This window comes from Cladophialophora immunda (assembly GCF_000835495.1).
Source record: "Cladophialophora immunda strain CBS 83496 unplaced genomic scaffold supercont1.5, whole genome shotgun sequence".
Lineage (NCBI taxonomy): Eukaryota > Fungi > Ascomycota > Eurotiomycetes > Chaetothyriales > Herpotrichiellaceae > Cladophialophora > Cladophialophora immunda.
This window is the reverse complement of record NW_015622545.1, coordinates 1,607,196-1,629,420: the sequence shown is the minus strand read 5'-3', so window position 1 is coordinate 1,629,420 and position 22,225 is coordinate 1,607,196. Positions and strand designations below refer to the sequence as shown.

At 53.5% G+C, this 22,225-nt stretch overlaps 10 protein-coding genes across 10 annotated transcripts; 7 read left to right on the top strand and 3 right to left on the bottom strand.

Annotated features, from left to right (window-relative positions):
• Positions 1–601: 601 nt before the first annotated feature.
• PV07_08799 (uncharacterized protein) lies at positions 602–1,000 on the top strand (the record flags this gene model as incomplete). The annotated part of the gene is made up of 1 exon (XM_016395993.1): positions 602–1,000. The coding sequence occupies one exon, from the start codon at positions 602–604 to the stop codon at positions 998–1,000; it is 399 nt and encodes a 132-aa protein (XP_016245849.1).
• A 463-nt stretch (positions 1,001–1,463) lies between these two features.
• PV07_08798 (uncharacterized protein) lies at positions 1,464–1,859 on the top strand (the record flags this gene model as incomplete). The annotated part of the gene is made up of 1 exon (XM_016395992.1): positions 1,464–1,859. The coding sequence occupies one exon, from the start codon at positions 1,464–1,466 to the stop codon at positions 1,857–1,859; it is 396 nt and encodes a 131-aa protein (XP_016245848.1).
• Positions 1,860–5,627: 3,768 nt separating this feature from the next.
• PV07_08797 (uncharacterized protein) lies at positions 5,628–6,243 on the top strand (the record flags this gene model as incomplete). Its single annotated transcript, XM_016395991.1, has 1 exon — positions 5,628–6,243. The coding sequence occupies exon 1, from the start codon at positions 5,662–5,664 to the stop codon at positions 6,241–6,243; it is 582 nt and encodes a 193-aa protein (XP_016245847.1). The 5' UTR covers positions 5,628–5,661.
• Positions 6,244–6,411: 168 nt separating this feature from the next.
• On the top strand, positions 6,412–8,475 carry PV07_08796 (uncharacterized protein; the record flags this gene model as incomplete). The annotated part of the gene is made up of 6 exons (XM_016395990.1): positions 6,412–6,589; positions 6,645–6,767; positions 6,819–6,941; positions 6,993–7,057; positions 8,073–8,146; positions 8,205–8,475. Exons 1-6 carry the CDS (start codon positions 6,433–6,435, stop codon positions 8,473–8,475), a joined length of 813 nt encoding a protein of 270 aa, XP_016245846.1. The 5' UTR covers positions 6,412–6,432.
• Positions 8,476–8,811: 336 nt separating this feature from the next.
• On the top strand, positions 8,812–10,894 carry PV07_08795 (uncharacterized protein; the record flags this gene model as incomplete). The annotated part of the gene is made up of 3 exons (XM_016395989.1): positions 8,812–9,425; positions 10,385–10,479; positions 10,564–10,894. The coding sequence occupies exons 1-3, from the start codon at positions 9,039–9,041 to the stop codon at positions 10,892–10,894; spliced, it is 813 nt and encodes a 270-aa protein (XP_016245845.1). The 5' UTR covers positions 8,812–9,038.
• Positions 10,895–13,297: 2,403 nt separating this feature from the next.
• PV07_08794 (uncharacterized protein) lies at positions 13,298–14,087 on the top strand (the record flags this gene model as incomplete). The annotated part of the gene is made up of 2 exons (XM_016395988.1): positions 13,298–13,531; positions 13,587–14,087. The coding sequence occupies 2 exons, from the start codon at positions 13,298–13,300 to the stop codon at positions 14,085–14,087; spliced, it is 735 nt and encodes a 244-aa protein (XP_016245844.1).
• A 287-nt stretch (positions 14,088–14,374) lies between these two features.
• PV07_08793 (uncharacterized protein) lies at positions 14,375–14,877 on the bottom strand (the record flags this gene model as incomplete). The annotated part of the gene is made up of 2 exons (XM_016395987.1): positions 14,375–14,665; positions 14,719–14,877. 2 exons carry the CDS (start codon positions 14,875–14,877, stop codon positions 14,375–14,377), a joined length of 450 nt encoding a protein of 149 aa, XP_016245843.1.
• Positions 14,878–14,936: 59 nt separating this feature from the next.
• PV07_08792 (uncharacterized protein) lies at positions 14,937–15,816 on the top strand (the record flags this gene model as incomplete). The annotated part of the gene is made up of 3 exons (XM_016395986.1): positions 14,937–15,248; positions 15,489–15,572; positions 15,643–15,816. 3 exons carry the CDS (start codon positions 14,937–14,939, stop codon positions 15,814–15,816), a joined length of 570 nt encoding a protein of 189 aa, XP_016245842.1.
• A 1,439-nt stretch (positions 15,817–17,255) lies between these two features.
• Positions 17,256–17,747, bottom strand: PV07_08791 (uncharacterized protein; the record flags this gene model as incomplete). Its single annotated transcript, XM_016395985.1, has 1 exon — positions 17,256–17,747. One exon carries the CDS (start codon positions 17,745–17,747, stop codon positions 17,256–17,258), a length of 492 nt encoding a protein of 163 aa, XP_016245841.1.
• A 64-nt stretch (positions 17,748–17,811) lies between these two features.
• Positions 17,812–18,168, bottom strand: PV07_08790 (uncharacterized protein; the record flags this gene model as incomplete). Its single annotated transcript, XM_016395984.1, has 1 exon — positions 17,812–18,168. One exon carries the CDS (start codon positions 18,166–18,168, stop codon positions 17,812–17,814), a length of 357 nt encoding a protein of 118 aa, XP_016245840.1.
• Between the last annotated feature and the right edge of the window lie 4,057 nt (positions 18,169–22,225).

Below are 22,225 nucleotides of genomic sequence, written 5' to 3'. Positions count from 1 at the left end.
GGAGTCTAACTAGTGTGGCTGCGACGGACAAAGGTGCGCTCAGCCTCGTGCGGGTAGCCAGCCTCGTGCGGGGTAACCGTGTCAGTCACCTGGCCGTGACATACTGCAACAGCAACACAGAAAGGCTGCGTATCGCAGCCGCGAAATTGTCCGGCTCTTGGACTGGGAGGCCCTTTAAAACAAATCTCCAACAACAAGGCCAACTGTAAAACCAACTATAAAACCATTAACCTCTCCGCCCGCCCAGCCCAGAACCAGACTCTCTTCAGCATCTTCTGTCCGTCCTCGATGGCCTTGACCGCCACAAGCACCTAGCGACAGTTGTATTGTGGCCCAGGCGAGATTCGCCACGACTACGACCCAACGCGATGCCGTCAGAACCCTCCTGGAAGCACTATGGTAAGGATCCACGGGGCTCCCCAGTCACAAGGTGAAATTTTGGAGCAGGTGACCTCGCAGCCCAAAATTTCCCCCTAGGCGGCCTGAGAATGTCACATGTTGCACTGGGATAGACCGGGAACTAGCCTAGTCTTTGGCGCCCGCTACTGTTATTTTCCTCCAGTTGTTGTGAGTTATAGCTTTTCTCTTGTTTACTGACTACATGGTCTCCAGGCCTCGCCACCCCGCTGCCATTACGGCAACAACAATTCCTCCTTTCCTCCTCGATGCTATTTCTGCCCCCGGTCCTGGGGTACATCGAAATATCTGTCACTTTGACCTGTCAAACCAATACCCAGGGCCGGGGGAGCAGTTACGACGTCTCTACGGGCATCCAGACAACGTGGAAATATACCCCAGCGTAGTCATCGAGGCGGCCAAGGGGCCAAAACTTCCTGGCAGTCACGAAGACGAAGCAGTGTACGCCGTCATCAAGAATGACTTCATGACACACCCCGCTGTGAGTATGGTCTTTATGCTGGCGCCAGGAATCCTAGTAGTTAACGAAGGTACAGCGATGCACGCCATCATCAACAACCACTTTATAGCACACCCCGATTGAGCAACAGCTCATGTGCCGGCGCCTGGAATCCTTGCTGTCAAGGCCGTGACGGGATTTACTTCTACTCTGGTCACAATACGGAGTCTGCTCTCGCCTCGATGCAGTCAGAAGAAAAGAAGTCGGAAGGAATGCTAGCAGTTAAGAAAAGGCCGTGACGGGATGCTGTCTTGAACAACCATATCATCGACACACCACAGCGTCAGCAACAGCCCATGTGCTGGCACCTGGAATCCTCGCTATCAAAGCCGGGACATGATTTCCTTCTACTTTGGCCACAACACGGGTTCGTTTGCACTTGCTTCGATATATTCGGAAGAAGAGAAGTCGGTCTATGCAGGGACTGCTTTGAGAGCAACAGTCCTTGTGCTGGCGCTACGGAGGGAGTCCTGGGAGTCAAAGCCGTGACGGGACGACCAATGGTGCCAGGAGCATATCTAACTGCTGTGCCACGTTGCAGTGGTGCATGGTTCACCAGGTTGCGCTTGACGCGCTTCGCTGGGTAAATGCACAAGAGATGGACATTGTGGACGAAATTCCGGAAGCGCCGGCCCTTTTTCCCCCTTCCTTTTTTTTGGTAACTGTTGTTGTTGAGATTGGAGAATCAAGAAATTCTTTTTCTCTCTCTCTTAATTTACGGTTACAATACGGGCCCTGCTCTTGCGTTGACGCAGTCGGAAGAAAAGAAGCCGGTCAATGCAACCAGGGCTTTGACCACGATCACCGTTCATCTTGGGATGCGCAACTGTTCTCCACCCAGGAGCTTCAGCATAACCAGGAAAGGGCATCAATTGTCGCCCATAAGCTGCTCCAAACCGACGGACTGCAACCCTGGTGCGAGACGTATCTGGTGGCATCCTAGCAGTCAAAAGCCGCGACGGGACTTCTACTTTGGTCACAATACGGATTCTGCTCTTACTTTGATGCAGTCAGAAGAAGAGAAGGTAGAAGGAGTCCTGGCAGTCAACAGAGACGAAGCAATGCAACGCACGCGGGCATCAAGAACGACTTCATGACACATCCCGGTGGCTTGTGCAACGAAGACGAAGCGATACACGCCACCATGAACAACCTATCATGGCACATCCCGGTCTGACAGCACAACCCTCGTGCTGGCGCCACGGAAGGAATCCCTGCAGTCAAGAAAAGCTGGGACAGGATCTTTGGCCTCAATACGGATTCATTTGCTCTTGCTTCGATACATTCAAAGGGAAGCCGGTCTGTGCAGCCAGTACTTTGAGGGCAACAGCCCATGTGCTGGCGCCCAGTGAGAATCCTAGCAGTCAAGGCCGGGGCGGATACTGTCATCAAGAACAACTTCATTGCACACCCCGGCACACCCCGGTGTGAGCAATACTGTTGCCCTTGTGCTGGCCGGCGCCATCGGAATCCTGTCAGTCAGGAAACGCCGTGACGATATGCCGTTATCAACAACTACCTTATGGCGTCCCGTGAGCAATAGCCCATGTGCTGGCGCCGAAGGAATGCTGGCAGTCAAAGCTGTAATAGAATTTACTTCTACTTTGACCACAATACAGATTCGTTTGCTCTTGCTTCGACAGTGACCACCTTGGTGCCATAAGTTGTGTTTGGTGACATCCTGGAGTGGATGCGCGGGACTGTGATGAAGTGGCTCGCAGTCTAAACCCCCCCCCCCCCGGGTGTATCTTTTCGCGCCTATCATAAGTTTAAAGGGAGACTCCAGAAAAACAAAACTCCTCCAGGCTTTCAACACGAGACGAGACAGAAATCCTAGTCCCCGAGGCGTACACTGGGCAAGTAACAGAACGAGACTGTTCCCTTCGACGTCCCTTCGAGTCGTGCATTAGGCAATGAGCGGCCGCCCCAGTGATCAAACATAAACCAGACTAGCAACGGAACGAGACAATGAGACTTTTCCCACGGCCGCCCCTGGTTCACACCGTGATTGTGGCACCTACCGTCGAGACGACTCATGATGAGCTTGTTGAGTCCAAAGACGACAACAAAGACGTAGGAGGCAGCGAGTCAAATGACGAAACATAAACCAGACGAACAACAGGGAGACCGTTCCTATGATATCTCTGACTCACAAATTATGACCTCGGCTGCCCACGACGGCGACCTGAATAATACCGCGTCGGTAGCACCTACTATCGAGAAGGTTTCGACTGACGATGAGCTTGTTGAGGGAGAACTGGGGTGTGCACTGGACAAACACGACCGAGTAGAGTTCCGCAAGCATTGTAAAGCTGCACGCATGGAGAACGAAGGCTCCATAGTGTCAACTTGTATGTCAAGAACTTGGGTGTGCTTGGGCGCGCACTTGGCAATGTCGTCGCTTGGATCAAGCTGCTCAGGTGCTGCTCGTCGGCTACGTCTAGCTTCGAGAAGATCTCTTCCAGCGTGCCGACGTCTGATGGATTGACTGGGTAGATGAAGGGCAAGGCAGGCGCATTGTCCGCCGAGATGACGGGGTGATTGAAAGCTGCGGATGTTCACGCTGTCGACCTTCAATTTGTGAGCCGCAAGTACGGCCATCCCCTCATTCTTCAGTCTCCCAAAACGCAATCGGAGGGAAACCATGTGTCGACAGCCTCCACACGCCAGCAGTCCTGAACGAAACAATAGGAAAGGGTAACGAATACCTGGTGCTGCCGGGACATTCGAGGGAAATGGGGACGCAGTCGATAAGGAACGGTCTGTCGTGAGGATCATCTAGCCCCGCTCCATCTTCGACTCTTGCCATTGACATGCGTAGGACCTTTGCATTTTCCGGATGCCAGATACATGAGACAATTCACTCTTGCAGCCAATGAAATAGCCAAGCCACCCACGGGTCGACAAGCAACCTTCCAAATGCTCTTCGTTCAATGGGAACCAGTGACGTGCGTGTGCCTTCGCCGGATTCGTTCTCTCGTGAGAGAGACGTGGTTGGATTCCCGTTAAAGCTTCGGGCTGGGGTTTCTCGAATTTCAAACTTTTGGTCAGATACCGATTCTTGATCCAGACTGCATGTTGAACTGCCTCAGGCCTGATAACCCATTGAGTGATCAGTTCGGTCATCACCCAGATGCGCCTTCGAGGCGCCGTGGACGGAGGGGCTTCTGCTCTTCTGGATTGTCATCCCTTGAATGCTGCCGCTCATCAACACCGTTTGTGCTGTCTTCAGCTGGGTCTTCAAAGCCTAGGTGTTTCGACGATGGAAAAGGCCAAGGTCTCGAAGAGCATGCTGAGTATCCGGGCCTGTGTGCCTTTCCAAGCCACGAACCTGCCTTCGGGAGCAGGTGGTACAGATCGAACAGGCAGATCAGGGTCAAGTTGGAGAGAGAGCACCCAATAGCGACGGGGGTGGTTTCGGGAGTTGTTCCATGGCTCGGGGCCTGGGTGCACAGCGATCCTGTAAGGAGTGAGGAGGAAAATAGTCAGGGAAGCGCATGGGAATATTCTTTAAACTTTTGCCCGTCATGGCCTGTGCTGACACCATTTGAACGGGTTTGACAAATAGAACGTAGTAAGTAGTCTTATGGCATCGATGGAATGACGTCTATAAGCAAGCTGTCTAGATGACAGTGTTGCCAGGGCTGAAGTCAGGACCTCGCCAGTGACCGCAGTGATGACTAACCAAGAGCATGGCAATATATCCAGTGAGAGAATAGCCACAGGACGGCCACTGGTCAGCCACAGGTTGGCCACAAATCTGCCTCATTGAACCAACCCAACCGCCTTGGATGTGGCGCCTAGGAATAATCATGCACCACTCAGTGCTGTGGCCAGCGTGGCCCCAGGGCGCTGTCCGTGTAGGGGGCGATTTCTTCTGCTGAAGTGTTGGAGAGGACGGAAAGTGGAGGGGCACTGGCTTATCCAGGGCCTTGAGGACAAGCAAAGCGCAAGGCCCTTCCAAGAAGCATCCCGCACCTCTTAAATTCCTGGGTCAGCTCAGCTCGAAAGTCAAAGTGCCGAAATCCGGTTGGAAGAAGCATTTGGCCTGATGTCTATTGCCAAGGGCGGCGTGCCAAGCATTCTCCGTATTCAGCCTCACAGCGGAGGCCGCTCTCTAATGCCAAGGGCGACTTGGCAAGCACTCTCCGCATTCAGCCTCACCAGCCCGGGAACGAGACCTCCGCTGTGGGCTGGAGCAATTCTCCCAAAGGCTCTCCTGTCCGTAGGTTCAATATCCAAGACACTCATACGGGGGAGCTGAACTGAACACGAGTCCAGCTAGCAAGATGGGAAAGCTGATGCTCAAAATAGTATACAGCATCCTCCACCGCGGCGGCCTGAGCATCGGCCGAATCGCTCTTCGAATGTCGAGAGTTCACTTAACAACAGCTACACAATCCACAACGCTTCCACAAAGGCCCGAAAGCTCATTTCAGCCGCTGGTAGCGGGATCATGTCAACCGTCACGCGCACGTCGGAATTCAGAGAGACGGCACCCTCGGACACCGAAGACGGAGTTGTCGCGCGCGCGAGAGAGACAGACAGTGAGAGAGAGGAGGACTGATGGCTATTTAAGAGTGTTGACACCTCAGTTTTCGAGTACGCCACTGAAGCTCGCAAAGTCATCTTTCTCCCAGGACTTTTACCATTCAACTTGCCTTTGCGCAACCTCACACTGTTTCTCCATCTATTCGATCAAGCATATCCGGTGAAAACAACCATACTTTCAGTCTCAATCCAGAATGTACGGAAAACCAATCATCGTGCTCGTCACCTCCTTGCTCGTTGCCAACGCGACCCCTCTGGTCGCTCGCGCCGACGAACCTGTCGCCATCATCTACCCTGACTACACCAGCCAATACAACTCCGCCACCGGCGCTGTTGTCTTCCACACAGCCCAAGGCCACGTCAGCCGCAGCTCCAAGAACAACGGCGCCGACATCAGCACCCTTGTCACCTTCGAATTCGACCAGAAATACGCCGACAACCAGTGCCAACTCGTCTTTGACCTCTTCAACTCGACCTCGACCCTCAGCGGGTCCAAGAAAGCCCAACTCTATGCCTCCCTCGCCCCAGCCTACGCCGATGCTAGCTCCTGGCCGTCGGGCAACCTGCGTGACCAGGCTCTCGGCTCCATCGATGTGATCAAGGGTGGTCGCGCCACGTGGCAAGCCGGATCTGGTCCGTTGGCTCCCGTCAATGGATCCTTCCCTTGCTCGGAGATTGCCGGGGGTATCTATGGCGGCGAGGTGGTTCCCCAGGGTGATGAGGTGGAAATCAAATGGCCGGCCGGCTACGACGGGGTTAAGGTTCTTGTTTGGTAGAACTCGTTGAATGAAGAATCGATTGGTCTGTTTAGTTCGCAGGATCATGCTGAGGATGTCACATGTAGTGCTAGGCTGAATTAGGACTAGGCCAGTCTCGGCGCCTGCCACCCTCCTTTCCCCCCTTTTTATTGAGTCACAGACTCTTTCTCTTCCACATTCTTCTCAACACAACACCACGTTATCTGGATGTCCGTAGAGTCGTCCGACGATGGGGGATTGGGACGACTCTACGGACATCCAGATAACGTGGAAATATACCCCGGCGTAGTCATCGAGGCAGTCAGTCACCGAAGATCAAGCGATGCACGCCATCATCAAGGACGACTTCATGACACACCCCAGTGTGAGTATTGTCCTTGTGCTAGCGTTTGGAATCCTAGCAGCTAACGATGATACAGCAATGTACGCCATCATCAAGAACGACTTCAGGGCATACCCCGGTGTGAGCATCAGGCTTACCAACAAAGCTGAAGCCATGCACGCCATCATCAAGAACGACTTCATGACACACCCCCATGTGAGTATAATCCTTAAGCTGGCGCCAGGAATTCTAGTAGCTAACGAAGACACAGCAATGCACGCTTTCGTCAAGAACAACTTCATGACACACCCCGGTGAGCAACAGCCCTACCGCAACGAAGACGAAGCCATCCACACCGTCATGATCAACCACATCATGACACACCCCCATGTGAGTATAGTCCTTGTGTTGGCACCCGGAGCCCTAGCAGCTAACGAAGACACAGCGATGCACGCCGTTATCAAGAAGCACTCGATGGTGTGCTGCTGTGTCGATCGCAGCTACAATTCGGTGCGTAAGGAAGGGGGAAAGGGGGCAACTTGTACCGTGCAACGATGAGGTGACAGACGCCGTTATCAAGGACGACTTCATGACATGTTCTGGTGGCTTGTGCAGGGAAAGGGGGAAAGGGAGCAACTTGAACCGTGCAACGAAGATGTGAAAGAAGCCGTTATCAAGAACGACTTCATGACATATTCTGGTAGCTTGTGCAACGAAGACGAAATGAAATATGCTGCCACCAAGAACGACTTCATAGCACTTCCCGTGAGCAACAGCCCATGTGCTGCTATTGTTCCTTTCTGCCGTTATTGCTGTGCTGCTATGCAGCTGTACTTGCTAACTGCGGTGCTTGACAGCAGTGATGCTTGACTGCGGTGGTGCTTGACTGCGGAACTTACTGTACACCAATATCCCAGGCTCCAAAGGCTCCAATCACAAGTAATGTCGTTTGCCAAAGTACTCTTTTCCCAACTCACGCATCCTCTTGAGGTGAGCTGCTACTTCTTCTAGGTCATCTGTCCTGCGTTTTTCTAGTGCACGAGCACTCATTGCTACAAGCTCCGCCGTCGATTGCACCTGGTCCCAGGGCAGAACATGCCAAGTTGAAACCGCCAACTCAACTGGTAGCTTTGGCTGATTCAGGAACTCCTCCTCGTACGCCGTGCAACAGGCCTGTACTTGCCTTGACGGTTGTTCGGTGTCCCCACAACACAGCATGAAGGTGATTCATCCAGTCTCCGCGGAGCCATGCTCTTCGTGCTCGTCTTCGGCAGAGCATCTACAATCGCAATCGCACCATGTCCAACTTCCACCCTGCCCCTTGCTCGAGGGTGATAAGCAGAACCCACTACGTGTCGAATCGCATGGCAAGACAGCTCGCTACTTTTTCTACTTCGTTGGTGGTCTCGTTCGCTGCAATCGAGCAGTTGGCATACGAGTTCGTTTCTGACAGAATGCCGGCCCTTCCGGACCATGACCAGATCAGCAGAGACGATCCCGTGGTCGGCTTCGTTTACGCTTCCAGCTGCGTGAAGCGGAGCACCTGGGGGACCTTGGACTGCGAGGTTTGGTCGCGTTTGTCGAGGAGGTGGAACAATGGTAAAGAGGTTAGATATCCTGCAATGCCGAAGAAGACATGAGCAGACTTATTAGACAGGTCGCCGCCTATACCATCCCGCCCAACGTTCAGAGGCTCCGGGACAAGTCAAGATAGCATCCGCCCAACGGCGACCCCTCCTGTGGACATACCGGCAACCAGCGAATCTCCCGCCGCAACCAAGGACTTCACGAGTCCTTCCAGCTACAAAGATCAGTTAATGCGACGGCGAATCCCGCCGGTCAGTTTCGACAATGAGATCAAGCTTGACTCGGGACATCGGCAGAGCAAGCAAGCGCCCACCCTTGGAAAAGCCGTCGAAGGCTCGTGAGCGTGGGGCGCTCGTTGTTTCAAGCCATGGCAACGCTGGCGTCTGCCATTCTATGAGCGCCTTCGTCAACTCTCCGACCGTCGTCCTGCATTCTTGCACCGTCTGCAGCAACTCGTCGACCGTAGTCTGCGAGCTACTCTCCCTGCTCTGACGATCGAAAGTCACGATCGAAAGTCGAAGACCTTTTATACTTCTTGGTATAGAAGTCTTCAAAGCAGATGCTACATCTGGCAAGAGTGCCGAGATCACCATACCTTGGCGTGCACGGGCCACAACGACACGGCGATGTTGTTGTGGCCCGTGCACGCCAAGAGAGTTCAAAGACAAACTGCAAAACAACTAACCATCGTCTGCGGAGGACAAGACGCTCACGCATGGCCAAGGTATCACACCCTGTCTCGCGGGGTGAGAGGTTCCTCAAGCTTGGGACGCTTCGACTCCTGCCTTGTACACAGACAGTCAAGGGCACTACTGGTGAACTCGCTCTCTTTCGACGAGTGTTGCCTCTGGTTTGAGTGCTCCAGTCTCGTGTCCAGCATGTCGACAGCAACAACGCCCAAGAGATGCCTGGAAGATCTCACAAGCCAGATCACGCCAACCCCCAATCATTGATAAAGGGACATACAAAGGAACGCCCCGACAGCTGGACGACAAACACATCTGCACAAAGCACTGCCGCCGACAAACACAGCATACACAGTTGTATCGCATATACGTCGACGCCCCCGTCCACGACCCCGTACACAATGACCCCGTTATATGATTACCCCGTCCATGACCCCGTCCACGACCCCATCCACAACCCCGTTCACGACTCCATTCACGACCCCGTTCACGACCTCGTTCACGACCTCATTTACGATAACCCTATCCATAATTACCCCGTTCACGATGACCCCGTCTACAATAACCCTATCTACGACCCCGACCCCGTCCACGACCCCATCCACGTCCGTGTCTACCTCCGCGTCTACCTCTAAGTCTATATAGTCTCTCAGGGAGTCCTGGGTGGGCGCAGCTAGCTGCACATTAAGTACAGCAAGTGGGCGCAGCAAGAGCTTGGGATGTTCGTCTCAACTATAACATGGCGGGGTCAATGAACATGCCAAGCGAGGAGGAGTTGTCATTCAGGTGGTATGGGCCTTTCAAGATCCTCGATTTCAACCAAGAGAAGGGAAACTACACGCTGGGGGAACTCGATGGGGCTCAACTACAAAGGCACCTTCGTGGGAAATTGCCTGAAGAACCAAGACTGTTGAGGAGAACAAGGCTTGCCTTCCTCGTCGGCATCGCCAATGGGATGCGGCTGAGGAGCTGGAGGTGCTGGTGGCGATCCTGTTGAATCGTGAAGGAACATTGTCGTGGGAATTCTGAGATCGGACGCCTGCAGCACGAAGTCGCGCTTCCGCAAGTCATCAGGACGATTCCACATGAAGCCCGGCAGGCCAGGAGATTTCCAGTGCCGAAGGCTTTAGAGCCAAAAGTCGTGGAGATTTTGCATGACAGAATCAAGAACGAGGTCTTCGAGCGCAGTCATGGTCCCTGTTGAACGTCTTCTTCTTGGTGAAGAAATTGCCCGGAGATTATCGACTAGTGCTGGCCGCGATGCTCCCGAATCGAGTCACGATCAGAGATGCGAACCTGCGTCCGTCCTCAGACGAATTCGCAGAGGCGGACATGCATATCCTATCCTTGATCGATTGATTTTCAGGATACGACCAAGTGGAGTTGCATGAGGACAGTCGAGACATGACGGCCTTTCATGACTCGCATCGGCTTATACAGGTACACGACGCAGCTCCAGGGTCGGGAGGACGTTCTCCATGTGTGCGAGCAGGTATGGGGTGTACGCCGTGATGAGGTCGCTCGAGCACACGTGGGTGGTCCAGATGAAGGCTAACAAGCTCAGCGTGAACTTGAACTGTTGATGGCCGACGACGACGCCGATGAAGCCGGGGCCGACGGAGCCGAAAAGAAATTGCATGCCCTGTGTGTATCGAGATTGTAAGAACTGATCAGCGGAGTCCAGAATCATGGCAGGTACTGTACAGAGCTCTCGGGATTGGAATATTTTTGCTCACCCATTAGTCGTCTGGCCTTCAGTCCCGTGCCTTTACTACCATATTCTAATTCGGCGATGAACCTGTCGTACCTGTACAACACGTTCCACGCGCCCATCGTCACCCGGCGAGACCCGTGTCGGCGACTCGGTCTGTATTGTGGGAGGATCATCGATGCCACTGATTCTACGGCTACGAAACCGAGCACATTGGGCCTACACCTTTACCATCTACAATACGCTGAGCAACGCCTGGATCCACGGCCGGAGAGAATCTTGTGCGTAACTAGCGCCGACATCGATGCCATTTTCGAGCTTGAAACAGATGACCTAGACTCGATATTCTCGCGGCGTTCCTGAAGTTGACTTTTCGCGCTCTTCGGGGCTGTCTTCCATGGCGCTCTTGTCGTGCCAGGAGTACAGAAAGCCCGCCCAGTTGGCCTTGGCCAGCTCGATCGTCTCCGGCATTTCCTTCTTGAGCAGCCTGATGGCCTTGTCAGAAGCACTCCATGTCCCAGCAAACCTCGTTCCTACCCTTCGCGTCGCTTAGATTCTTCAGATCGCCGAACCCGCCGGCGTTCCCTTGCTCACCCACCCAGCCAGGCTCAACCAAGGAGTCTTTTGCCCTCCTATCCTTCCCTTTGGCTTCCCTTCCTTCACCCTCGTCCCTGCTCTCGCCGTCCGGTCGCTGAGTGCAACTTCGTTGTACACCGTGGTTGCCGCGAATCTGCAGAGCTGAGAAAAATTTCAAATCTTCTATTGCCACCGAACCATGTTCACCAGGCGCCGCAAGCCAAACCCTCGAAGCCGAAGAAGTTCTGTGCAAAACCCCTTGTAATGCTCGAATGAAGAGAAGTACAGCTGGCCTGCAAAGAGACCGAGCAGGAATGAAACATCCTATCAAAGACGAGCTCAAGCGGACGACGGAGAACTCAATGAGGTCGCCTTATTCCCATCTCTGGTGGAAGGCTTTCCAGGCAGAATACCACAACCTCCCACACAATAAGATTTGGGTCGTCATGAAGTCGCCTAGAGGGAACCGCGCATTGCCAACCATGTGAGTTCTCAAAGTGAAGACCAATGCTGATGGCTCTATTGAGCGTTTCAAGGCTCGGGTAGAAGCCTGAGGTTTCCTTCAACGAGAAAGCGAAGACTACGACGAGATCTTCTCAGCTGTCGTCAAGGCCGCGACATACAAGGCATTGTTCGCGTTGGCTGCCACCAATGGTTGGGAAGTTCATCAAATGGATCATCGTCGCTGCTTTCCCAGACGGAGACTTTGAAGAAGAAATCTCCATCCTCCCTCCGGAAGGCTCCCCTGAAACAGATGGAATGGTGGTGCTTCGTCTCTTCAAAGCACGATACGGCTTCAAACAAATCATCCCGTGCACGATCCCAGCAGTTTCGGAAGGAAGCTGCCAAAATGGGATGGAATGCACCAGCCCATGACCCCTTGCCCCTCCACCCCCCCAACACACCAGATGTTCCTGGCTACCTATGTCGACGGCCTCCTCCTTTTCGGACCACGAAGCTCTCACCTACCGCAATTCACACAAAAGCTGGCCGAGGATCTTTCAGATGACAGACGGTGATATCTGGTTGTTCATACTATCTCGGTATGCTTGCATGTCAAACAAAACACCGGGAAAAGATCCATATTCGCCAATGAAACTTCCATCCGACAGACTCTTGGAGCGTGGTCTTTGCCAGGAGAGCTGCCCTGTTGATGCTAACGGTGTCGTCACGAACTGGGACAACGTGGAAAAGATTTGGCATCATACCTTCTACAACGAACTTCATGTCGCCCCCGAAGAGCAAGCACGCCAAGACATAACGACATGGCCATGTCGTTATGTCTTGGCACGTCTCTTTCTTGACCGAAGCCCCCATCAACCCCGAATCCCAAATCCAACAGGACAGGGAGACGATTACACAGATTGTCTTTGAGACCTTCAACGCCCCCTGCCTTCTACGTCTCCGTTCGGGCCGTCCTCTCTCTCTCTGTACGCCTCTGGTCGCACAACTGGTATTGCGTTGGACTCTGGCGACGGTGTCACTCACGCTGAGCAATCGGGTGTCAGACGAAATGCCGAATGCCCTGGTGAGGTAGCCCGGATCCAGGCTCCCAGTGTACACTGTAGCCTGAGGCGCGTGGGCGACAAGATGGTCAACGTGTGAGAAATCGGCTCCGGGTCCGACACGGTCGTCTTCGTCCACGGTTTGGGCGCTTCGTGGGGATTCAAGCGGAAGGAAAACAGCGTAGGTAGCAAGCCTCCCCCGCCCCCCTCGCCCCCCCACCCCCAACCTGCTTGGTAAGTGGTGAGCACTTTACGCTACACCATAAGAATAGGATAGCTGTTGGCTATTTGTCCCTTTTGGCTAGTAACCCGTGGTGCTATTCTAATATGGTGTAGCGTAAAGTGCTCAGCACGCCATTGCCTGCGCCCAGCTTCGTTCTGCCTGGTTACCGTTGTTCTCCTGCACGACGCTGACTTTGCTACCCACCGTTCTCTCTTTCTTTGTTCTTTCTTGTGTCGTCATGATATATGCACTCTCTCTCTCTCTTTGTTCTTTGTTTGTGTCGTCGTGACAAATTCACACTCTGTCTCTTTCTTTGTGTCGTCATGGCTCATCTGCACTCTCCCTATCGACGTCTCGATATTGGCAGCACGCCCTCTTTCAAGGTCCTCTCCTTCTCCCGACCCAAACCTCTTTTCCGAGATAAGTGCTCAATATTTTCTACGGCAAGTGCTGGGACAAGCAATGGATATGCAAGCAGAAAGGATGGGCAGGGGCATTGACCTGATGGGTGACGATTCTGCTGGAATTTTTTGCTCAGAGGAGGTGATGGGCTCTTCGGATACCATGACCGGGGACCAACTGCGACGTTTTATTCATCATCAAGAGGCTCTTCAAAATCCTCGCCTGATAGGCTACGGAAGACAGGCCGTTATGGTCTTGGCGACCTCTAAAGGCGTTGAATATGTGTTCAAAGTGGTAAGTGTGGTTACTATCTAGCCGTTTCCTTCACTGGTCTAATATGTTACCGCAGTTCAAAAAATGGGAAGAAACCGGCCCGGTCTTTGCTGCTTCGTATAGAGAAGCCGTCGAAGCATCGCCGTTTGCGAAGGAGTGCCGAGCATTTGGTCGACTCGACTCATTGAAGAGGAACGGTACTTGGGCGGTGAGGTGTTATGGCTGGATGAAATTAACAGATGAACAGTTCGAGACGATTGGGAGTCTCGTCGACAACCACAATATGAGCCGTTGGGTTATTGTCAAGGAACACCTGCTAAAGCTGCCGCTACCCGAAGACGTCCCAGCCATTTTCGCAAAATTCGACATCGCGAGATTGGCGAGCATCTTGCCTCAAGATATTCGAATGGGGAATTATAGGGAATCGAAAATCCTTGATCTGTCAGGAACTTTGACAGGTCCATGTCCAGCATGGTCGGAATTCCAATTCCATCATTTCTATGAGAAGACTACTCGCCGTGTGTTGGACTGGTACGAGTGCACGCCACTCGATGCACTCGATGCGGTATACTTCTGATATCACGGTGCTCACCGTGACCATTCCCCTTCCCTGTCGTCTATTTGTACCTTGAATAGCACTAAGTAGGGGAGGACTCTAACTAGGCAAAGTTTAGATCGCTCCTGTCCATCATCACTTTCGATCTCTCACCTCGACCTTGTCCGCGAACGTGACGATGTCCATGTTCAGGTTCATACACGGAAGCACATCGACCTCCATCGACATGCATCTCTTCACGATCGTCCTCGAGTGGGTGACGACCCTCACGTTCGGGTTCTTGTTCGTGTCTAAGGACATACCCAGGCTCAGGTCGTCGAGGTAGCTGGGGGATCGCGTTGAGGTTCTCGGGCACCCTTCCGTACAAGAACGAGCTCGTGTGCCTGCTCGAGGTGTGCTTGCAATGCCTCGACATATGTGCCATCATCAACATCTCTCTCAAGCACGGCCAAGTCCTCCTGCATCGGCCCATTCGCGTTCATGTTCGTGCCGCCGGCCTCGATGATGTACACGACCTGTTCCAGCTTGACGAAGAGGTTCTTGTTCGAGTACGTGTTCATGTTCGTGCAGCTGGTCGGAACGTGGACACCTTCTCGAGCCTGTGGCCTATAAGCTCTTGGCCCGACCATGACGTACACCCCACCAAGTACACCGGGACGATGGAGAACGTGTGGACCTTCGACGACATGTACTCGCACGGGACGGTGAGATGGATGTCCAGGAGCGAGCAGCGGCAGGTGGACAGGGGGCAGAGGGCGTTCAAAATGGTCTCCAGGTACACGATGATGCTCGACAAGATCTGCAGACTCATGGTAGCGAAGGAGTTCTTGTCGCTGTTGTTCAGGCAGAAGGGGGGCCTCGAGCATCGACATGTTCGCGAGCGAGATCATCGGATCATTGCATCAAGCTCTCGACTACAACCCGCTCGTGACCGACACCGTGAGGAGGATCTTGGTGTTGGGCAAGTGGATGACCCCGAACTGCAACGTCACCATGTGGACTATCGAGCCAGTGATCGCGACCATGATCGTGCACGGCAACACAGTCAACGCCACCATCGCGAGGGAGAACGTCGCCCAAGGACATCCCGGTGATCGAGCCCCTGACCATGACCACGCACAACACCTCGGTGGTGCAGACCAAGATCAAGGGGAGGTGGGCGGGCCGGCTGATCTGGAAGCAGTACGTGAAGCAAGGCTCGGGCAACCCCTCGTGCGCGATGTGCATTGTGTGCGGGTCCTCGATCATATTTGCGGTGTTGAAACTGAGGCCCTATACAACACATCACCGGCGCCTTGTACTGCCTCCCATTCCGAGCCCAACTCTTTTCCTCTTCCCCATTGTCTTCGCCAATCGCCTTCGCAGTGAAAGTCAGTCCTGCGAACCCGGACCTCAACGCCTGTCACTAGTGATCCCCACAAGATGACTTCCAACCCCGAAATCAAGATCGAGACCCTCAACGGCCAGACACACTACATTCGGCGGCTCAGAGAGTTCATGGACATCGTTGGTGTTGAAGGAAACCTTGGTCTCATCCCCATCCACCCGAACCGATCCCACACGAACCGACTCTCAGTCACCCTTGCAATATCCCAACCAAAGTCTACTACGAAGACGAAACCCGCTTCTCACGGACGATGGAAACCCAATCACCGATGCCGATGGCAAGCCTGCAATGACACGAGCGAAGAGATATTGGATCCACTCTCAGCTTCGATTCAAGATAGAGGAGCTCAAGTTCAACCTCTAATCATGGGAGACACAACAAGACCGAATCAATCGGACTCGTAAGCTACCCATGGACTCTGCTGGCCCCATTACCAGGCCTCAAATCTCTTGCAAGTCCCTTGGCGAAGCAGTCAACTACATCAAGAAACGCTTCATGATGAAACCGTCCGTTGCACAAGCTTTGCTGCGGCAGGGTTGACAAACACCACGCATCCCACTGCTACAATGTCCAGGGATACATCTCCACTCTCATCAACTACGTTGAGGACCTCCGCAAGTCAAAGGGAGAGTCCAGCGAAGCTAAAACCAAAGCAAAACCCCTATGTGGTCTCACGCTACATGGAACCAATTCAACTAACAGATTCACTTGGAACAAGCATCACAAAGGAAGACGTTTAACGTTGAGGATATCACCACCAGGCTTCTGACGTACGAAGCAATCGTCAAACCAAAATATCAACCCGCCAAAGACTCAAAAGGACCTTCGAACAAGGAGAAGGACAGCGATGGCGACAAGCAACCGAAGCGATAGAACCCGCGTCACCCTCAATGTCCTGTTTGCAAAAGCACGATCCGGGAGAAGCCTGAGTGCTGCTGGTTCGAGCACCCACAGATCAACCCCTACAACAATGACGAAAAAGACTCCAAGAAGGATTCAACTTCGCAGGTTTCACTGGCAACAAGAAGAACGAAGATGCCACCAAATCGACAACCAAGAAAAAGGACAAGGCAGCCCAACACCCGCACCATACGCAGAAACGAAGCTCGACAGCAACCCTCTCCCCCCTTTCAAGACCTGCACGGGGGTTTCCACCACTTCTATACCCTCGCCGTCGTCCATCCACTCCAGAAAGAGGTGCCCTTGCAAGATTTCATGCTCTGCTTGAACACATCAGAAGATACCCTCTAACTCGAAACGATCACGAGAACGAAACAGAGGGAGCATAAGTCCTTTTGACAGCAGCTCAAGATTCAATGAACAAAGACGACTGGATCTCTGACAGTGGCTGTAATGGGCACATCATCAATGACAAGTCATAGCTTCACCGGTACTCCCCATATGAGACCGTGGTAGGCACCGCTGATGGCAACACCTCGCTCCAGATCGAAGGGACCGGCTCCGTCAGCTTCACAGCTGATCACAGAAGCTGGAGAGGTCGTTACGCTTCAGCTTTCAGATGAGGCCTACGCTCCAACAAGCTGCTGCAACTTGCTTTCCATGTCAGCCCTTGCAGACAAAGCAGATCTACAAGGGACCTGGAACAAATCCGTCTTGAGGATACAGCCGGCCGACGGCGATGATGTCGGACACGCAAAAGGGATCAGTGGCCTGGATTCCTTGCAGTTTGCCTGGCAGCCACCATCGATTTCAACGACCCGGTCTGGATGTGGCATAGACGTCTTGGCCACATAGCCCCGAAGCAATACGGAAACTACCGAAGCTAGGTACCGGTATCACGCTCACCGACAAACAGATCGAGGCAAGGTCGAGGGGCGATGTGTCGGATCTGTGTTGCGTGCAATCGAAAACAATTCCTCGCGACCCTGCACGGCGCCGTCATCAAGAGGTAGGTGATTTGGTTCATGTTGATTCTTGGGAATGGGCCACTCCGACGTGTGCCGGTGGATAATCCCCTGGGGCTGAATTCCCCATCCCTGGTCACGCAGCTTGTCCATTGCTTGGATAGCATCGGCTAGGATGTATTGACCAGAGGAGTACTTGGGATCGGCCATCGCTTGGATTGCGCCTTGGTTGTCAGTGAAGACACAACATTTCCCAGCGGTGTTGGTTTTCGAGTGCACTTCGGCGGCGATCTGGAATGGCAAGTCGATTCTTTTCAACTCTGCTGCAAACGCGGTCGATGTGGTTGACGTGCCTATATATGTCATTCTCTTCGTTCGGACACCCTGGATTGCTAGTATCGGTGCGACCGCTGGCTGCCGCACCAACATGGCCACCGATGCCGCTGCCGCCCGTATACATGCACAGCATCGCAGAATCTGTCGCATCGTGCTCCTAGATAGCTGCGTCTAAGGATTCGGCGATACGGGTGACCGACGGAGTCCACCGTGGGGGCACGATATGTGGTTGGCGCTTCTCTAAGCGGTCGACGGGGGCTGCCGTACTTGCTTTCGAGGACACTGGAGAGTCGGTCGAGGAGGCTAGGGACTGGCTGTTCTTGCGGCTGACCGTTATCTCCGCATAGAGTGGTATGGTTCTGATCCGCATGGCGGTCTCGAGCGCTGTTTGCTCAAGCTGTTGCGTGACCGGGAACAGGCGTACCTCGACGTTAACCGCAGCTCCGGGAATGGTTCGAAAAGCTCCCGTGATGATTTGCGCGACCCTTTCGGGCGGGGGCAGGCATTGCTCCATGCTGTGTGGGCACCTTTGCACACTGCGCATTGGGGAATGAACCCTTCCATTCGCTTCTGCCGGCAGTGTTTGGTCTTATGTCGCTCGGCACAATAGCCACATATTTGGGATACGTTGTATCGAGTGCTGATGTGACTATAGTAGTCGCAGCGGAAGCATTGTTGTATCCTGCAGGCGCGGTCGTAGAGTTCGCTTTGTTGAATCTGGCCGCCCCATACCATGCTAGCATAGAAGATTGCATTGGCCATTGCCGGGTCAGTGAATTCAACGACGATAGAGGATGCAGACTTGAGCGCCGCTTCCACCGTGAGCCCTCAGATGTGTGAAATCCCGGCGCGAGGGATCACGGTGTAGTTGTCTGCCAGGACCTGTTGGATGATGTTTTTTTTTCTGCCCTTTGATATTGATAGAACTGGTTGGGATACCATGGACGATGACGCCATAGGTAGGCACGATGAGTTTGGCATGTTCTTTCTCCCAGACCTCGGAGCCATCTCTTGTTTGCCTGAAGCTGCGCGGCTTCTGCTGTCGCTGCTGGTGGATATATCTGCAAGTCCCTGCTCTTGAGTTGGTGTGCTGCGATGACCTTGACCGATTTGGTATTGACGTTGACGCAGATTGAGGCATGTAGAGCAAGTTGCAGAGGTATTTTTTCTTCTGGTTCGGTATCACGCTATGCGCTTGAATTGATGGATTGTAGTACAAAAGGCTGACTGTCTGAGAAGGTTACTTGGTCGACAGCGCAGTTGTGCCGCAGCGCATGCAGTGCCTCGTCGCGTCATTCTTTGCCTTCTCTGCATTCTTTGCCTGCTCTACATTCTTCCATAGCAGCAACAGCAGTTACAGAAGCTGCATCAGTCAACATGAGGGTGGAGACAGGCTGGCGCTGACTTGCAGTGTCAGCATACGGTGCCTATCTTCTCCGGGGCGTTGTGCATGTGTGTCTGGTATGTAGCTGCTAACTCGTGCAATCTCCCCTCTCCCCTCTCCCCAGGAGGCAACTGACCTCGATCGTCGATCCGCAGCCGCTACAATCACGGCTCCTAGTATACCACTTCACCCTTTCCGCAAGAGGTTTGGATGCGTTTCTCGAAAGCCTCCAGCACGAGACGTGTCAGCGTTGATACCAAGTCCAACAACCACCCACTGGCCGGCCAACTTTTCAAGCGCCAATTGGGCTTGTGTCTTTGGCCCGTGGATGCGGTTCGCTCCATAATTGAAGAGACAGACGACATTTCCCGACATGTTCGTGTGTAATTTGGCCGGTAGCAACGACCGTCAGACGGTGGAGGGGTTGGAATATGAATTCCCGGATCCTAGCGCGGATTTTCAGAGAGCGGGAACGGGACAGTACATGATGCTTGGGGGCAGAGCGGGCAACGCAAGCTCTCTTCAACAACCAACCGCCGTTTCTTCTGGATCTATCCCTTCGTCTTCCGCACCCGCTTTTGCGAGTGGCAACGCTGGGCAATACTCGCAAGGCACCAGTCCGACGCCTCTCCCAAGGCCTTCTGCGCGGCTGCTTTACCTGACTCTGTTTCTCGGTCAAGGCAGGTTGGAAAGTGTTTCGCCCAACGTTCTGACCCTTTGGAATATAGATCGCCACCTCTGTCCGACACCAGCATGAACGACGCGGACGAGGATGTCTCGAACACTGGCTCCCATCTCTTCGTGGCTGGAATTCACCTCCGTCTCGCTGAAGTCGATGTCTCCCGCCTTTTCGAGAAGTATGGTGTTACTTCTATTGTACGCCTCGATCATGCTTGATCCCTAGGGTTATAAATGAGAGACATCGAAGGGACATTGATAGGAACAGTCTCGTTCTGTTGCTTGTCTGGTTCATGTTTGATGACTGGGTTGTGTCGTGGCGGGCAGCCGTGGTCACATCGATGGGAACAGTCTAATGACATTCTGTGACTCGTCTGGTTCATTCGCTGTCGTGGTGGGTAGCCGTGGTCATGATCTGTGAATCAGGGACATTGACGGTCACAGATGTTGCCTGCTCAATCATGTTGGACCCGCATACCAAGGATGGTGCGCTCCATGTGCGTCCGCTTCAGCTTGCGCCAGTGCATCACCATCTTCCCGTCTGCGTCGATGATGGCTTGGGGCGATGTACCGTGCGACGGTCTCACTATTTCCCTACCAACCCTAATACAAAGATAGGTGATAAGAGCGGCGGTGCTAGGTGCTGGTATTCAGCCTGGCGACGTTCAGGATGTGCTCATCGGCAACGTACTGGCTAAACTTAGATTTGCCCAAACAGGTCACATGGCTCTAAATCACGTAGGTTTTCCGGTTACTACCACATTCCACACCGTCAATAGACAATACTCGAGCAGCCTCTAGGCCATCACCCATATTTCGCATGCTACACTCGCCGGACACATCACGTTAGGCTTGCAGGAGGTGTTGAAAGTATCAGACGAAACTATGGCAGCCGAAGACGGAGTTGATGTCGTTCTCAGACAAGCCCAGCGCCACCACGACGACGCCATTCTTTGCCGCACCACATCGCCTTGTATCCAGGATTCCCGTTGACTCCCTAAGAGCTGTGGGCTACAGCAGCGGAAAACGACTTGCCTTGCCCTGCCCTACGTTGACCTGCCCTCAGTCCCAGTCCCAATCTCTCTCAGACGGGAGGGTCTCAGACGGGAGGAATGTATCCCTCGCTTCGACCCCTTCCGCCCTCCCTTCCTCCCTCCCTCCCTTCGTCTCTCTCGAAGCGTTCTTCATCTCTAGGTCTTCGAAATATAGTCCTTCGTGCTACCTCACAGACCGCAGCCAGGAAGACTCGGTACGGATTCAAGAAGCAGTCACTCCCGTACGGCAACCAACCAACCATGTCTGACTATCGATCGACATGGAGATATGTCGGTTTAGACTGGAAGATCTGCTTGCCACCGTCCATTGAGTACACATACATCGCATCAGCAGCAGTTCCAGGAGTTCCAGCAGTTGCATTCGATACGCGGACAGCTGTAGCAACGACAACGGGAACAGGAATAGCGACAGCAATAGCAGGAAGGGGAGAAGCGGCAGCGATAGCAAGAGCAACGGGAACAGGAACAGTGACAGCGATAGTGATAGTAACAGAAGCGGGAACAGCGACAGCTACAGTTTCAGCGACGGGAACAGGAACAGCGACTGCAATGGCGACAGCAGCGAGAGCAGGACCAGCGATAGCGATAGTGACAGCATTGGAAACAGGAAACAGCAAGCATACGTTTACTGGGTATGGGGAGTCTCTGCTTTTTGGATAATGCAGCAAAGCATAACTTGCGGTTTCTCAGCAGTTCAACCACAGCCGGGGGACTCGTAATCACCCCTGGAGCTTGCTGCATTTTGTCAATTGTGGCTTTGAGCTGTCTTGGCACACCAACATTTCGCTGAACCACCGCTTACAGCCTCCCAGGTGGATTGCGGCCCCTGCAATCAATCTCTCTGGCGGATCGGATCTCGAGTGATTGTTCGCGCACTGGCAGCAGACTGTGTAGTCGCAGTTGCATGCTTCCGTGCGCGCACATCTCGTGGTTTTGAGCGTGAGCGTGGGCGTGGGTGTGGACAGCGTTGTGCACGTTACGTGACCTCGACCTTGGACGCGGGCGGGTTGCTGAGCACCTGAGGTCAACGACATTAAGCTTGAACACGACCATATTCGAGCTCTTGTACCCGCTTCTGATGCTGACCTACAATCTGACTCTACACGTGGCGCTCTCCATAGTGTGGGACCAACTTGATTGATTGATTGATTGTCTATCTAACTCACTAGTGGGGACAGTTGGTCTCGTCAAGGCTTAGGGAAAAGCCGCTGATGACAATCGCTGCGTTCGCTGGTTGTACAAACACCGATCAAGTAGCACCCGTTCAGCCACCCGGAAGCAGGACGGATGAAGGAAGACGATCTCCTAGTGGGCCTGGCGGGTAAGGACCCCAAGAACCTGAGTAATAGAATACACCGAGACTACCTGAAAACGCTCACGATGCTGTTGTAGCTTCGAGTGTACACGGTGGTATGCCACAAGGTCGTTAGGGCCCTCGATTACATCTGGGTCCA